We start from the raw sequence: 2,496 nt of genomic DNA, 5'->3' as shown, positions 1-2,496 counted from the left end.
ACTATCTTCTGATGATTATAAACTAGAGAAAGAGATAGATGTTTATTGTATTGTTTTATAGGTTGGACTATCTACTGATGATTATAAACTAGAGAATGAGATGGATGAAACTGGTATTAACTATGATGGTGTTAAATTACAAGGATTAAAACTGAAACCAGGCACAAACTATATGGTGAATATTTCTGGTATTTTACTGGGCAGATTGAATAATTATATAAATCAGACTTTCTCTACTGGTTATCAACCACCCAGTGTTAAAGGTAAGAATTGAAAGTTTGTGGCTAAATTTGGAAACATATCATTTAGTCTATAAATTCAGTGTTCTATGAATTATTAAGAGAAAGAGCCATAGAATTACCAATGGGGGCATGCAGGCAATTATTTGCTGAAGAATAATGTTTAATATTGTTCTATTGTTGATTTGAATCTTATCTGGGGCCCTCTTTTCAGTTTTGTTTTCCCTGCGCTGTTTTGACAAGTTTTTTTATGTCCAGATGATCTGTTGTTCTTCAGATATTAAAGAGGAAATTTTAATCATATGTTTTTATTACAGAAGATAGAGATATCAAAATAGCCAAGACATTAGATGGTTTAACATTAATGATATCCTGGACAGATATATTTGAATCATACTGGAAAGATTTAACCTATGAAGTTAGTCTGGGCACCAACCAAGGTGGTGGAGATGTTTTACAGTGGCAAGAAACAAAAGATGACAGACTCCGTTTGACATTACCTAAACATTGGAAATATAAATATTTATATCTATCTCTTACCGCAGTTGATCCTTGTGGTTTATTTACTACTATTCAGAGACAAATTTTGATTTAGCTTAAGACATCGCCTGTGCTTATTTATATTCACAGCATTTATAAACTGTTTATTTAGTATTGTGGATAATTCTCCTTTAGAATTAACTTTGTTTACAAATTTTAATTTACTGTTTATTTACATTTAAGCATATATTCATTCATTTTATGACTATGGAAAAGCAAGAAAAATAAACTTAGCTATAATCGCAATAAAAGAGGTTTTCTTAATTTTTTTTAAGTGTATCAGGGACACAGATAGCATCAATTTGCACCATTCCAATATTCAGTCAGACATCTGTGGTTATTATCATATTTTTTTCGTTTGAGTTGCTGGAGATCATGTGATCAAAATCAGACAAAATCAATATTCTAATAATATTTTGTTTATTTCTAAAAAAAACTTTGTATTTTGCTCACACAATAATGCTGCATGGACAGATTTTTGTAAACTTTGGAATTTATCAATGGATGGCAGACTGCAATCAGTATTTTCTTGCAGATAATCAAATGCAAAGTCTCAGAAGAAACTAATTTTTAGAAGTTATAAAGAATAAGCCTAAGATATTTTATTTTACATATCCATAAACTAATTTTTGAAAGATTATAAAAATATCTCATACATATTTAGTGCTGCCAAATATTTCTATAATAAGTCTAATCAGATCACAACACAGCAAAGAATTACTATAAGGAATATAACCCAGTGTTCTGCTGCTTCTTAAACAGTCAATAGTTTGATATAATCCACAGTAACAGTAGGTAACGCTTGCCCTGTATAGAGCTGCCCCTTTACCAAAACTGTTTTCACACAATGTTTTGACATGCTGCCTTTGCATGACCTGTTTAGACAACAGATTACAAGAAAATAGCTAGCCTTAAAAACAAAACCATAAATATCCTTCAGTATATTTCCATTATGGTACTGGAGGCGATAATATGAGGAACAAGTGGAAGCAAATTGCAGGGCACGTGTAAACTGGCAAAAACAATGGATCACTCTCTGAAATATGACAACAGACCACTCGCTTAAATATACCTCATTAAGTGAGTCCTAGTGTTTCAGTATATGATCTGACCACTATCTGGAATAAAACACAAGAGATAAACATCATATGATGCCAATCACTGAGTACCAATTCCTAATCCAAATGTTTTCCAGTTTGTAGATTTTTTAAGTTCTGGCGTTTCTGTAACGATTAATTCCCGACGGTGGAAGACATTGGCACCATATTTAAGTTTATTAGTAGGTGGAGGAAGAGGCTGCATTCTCGGTGCCACAGATTTTAGGGTCTTTCTATTATGATATGACTGTTTTAACTTGGTGTTAATCTGAAACAAAGTTACAGTCATGGTTTTAAAAGGAATGAATTGTGTTTTTTTTTTTTCAAACTGATTGTTAGGAACTACTGATAGATTCATGAAACTTTGACCCATCTACCATTATATATAAATAGTAATAAAATCAAGATCTGGAGTAGAGGATTGGTCTACCTTGCAGCCCTTTTAACCTCAAAACGGTTACCCAAAATTAAAAATAAAGTCAACAAAAATTTCTCACCTTTTTCTTAGCTTTGGCAAATTTCAAATTAAACTCCTGTTCTTCAATACAGAGTTTTAAATTAGGCATACATTTTTCTGGTTTCCATAGTGATTTAGGTTTGGCTGGAGGGTGTGGGGTAGG

The 2,496-nt window shown here is 32.0% G+C and overlaps 2 protein-coding genes across 2 annotated transcripts in view; one reads left to right on the top strand and one right to left on the bottom strand.

Annotated features, from left to right (window-relative positions):
• LOTGIDRAFT_168990 (hypothetical protein) overlaps positions 1 to 834 on the top strand; it is a gene marked incomplete at both ends in the record, with an annotated part of 45,786 nt that extends 44,952 nt beyond the window's left edge. Inside the window, 2 exons of the mRNA XM_009067287.1 lie at positions 62 to 263; positions 557 to 834. Of these exons, the coding sequence (XP_009065535.1) occupies positions 62 to 263; positions 557 to 834 (480 nt within the window). The remainder of the gene's footprint in view (positions 1 to 61; positions 264 to 556) is intronic.
• Positions 835 to 1,937: 1,103 nt separating this feature from the next.
• The window catches only part of LOTGIDRAFT_236422 (hypothetical protein), a gene marked incomplete at both ends in the record, with an annotated part of 7,527 nt that continues 6,968 nt past the window's right edge, over positions 1,938 to 2,496 (bottom strand). The window contains one exon of the mRNA XM_009067286.1: positions 1,938 to 2,144. Within this exon, the coding sequence (XP_009065534.1) occupies positions 1,938 to 2,144 (207 nt within the window). The remainder of the gene's footprint in view (positions 2,145 to 2,496) is intronic.

The sequence above is a fragment of the Lottia gigantea genome, assembly GCF_000327385.1.
Source record: "Lottia gigantea unplaced genomic scaffold LOTGIsca_81, whole genome shotgun sequence".
NCBI classification, from domain to species: Eukaryota; Metazoa; Mollusca; class Gastropoda; family Lottiidae; genus Lottia; species Lottia gigantea.
This window is presented reverse-complemented; position numbering and strand designations above follow the sequence as displayed.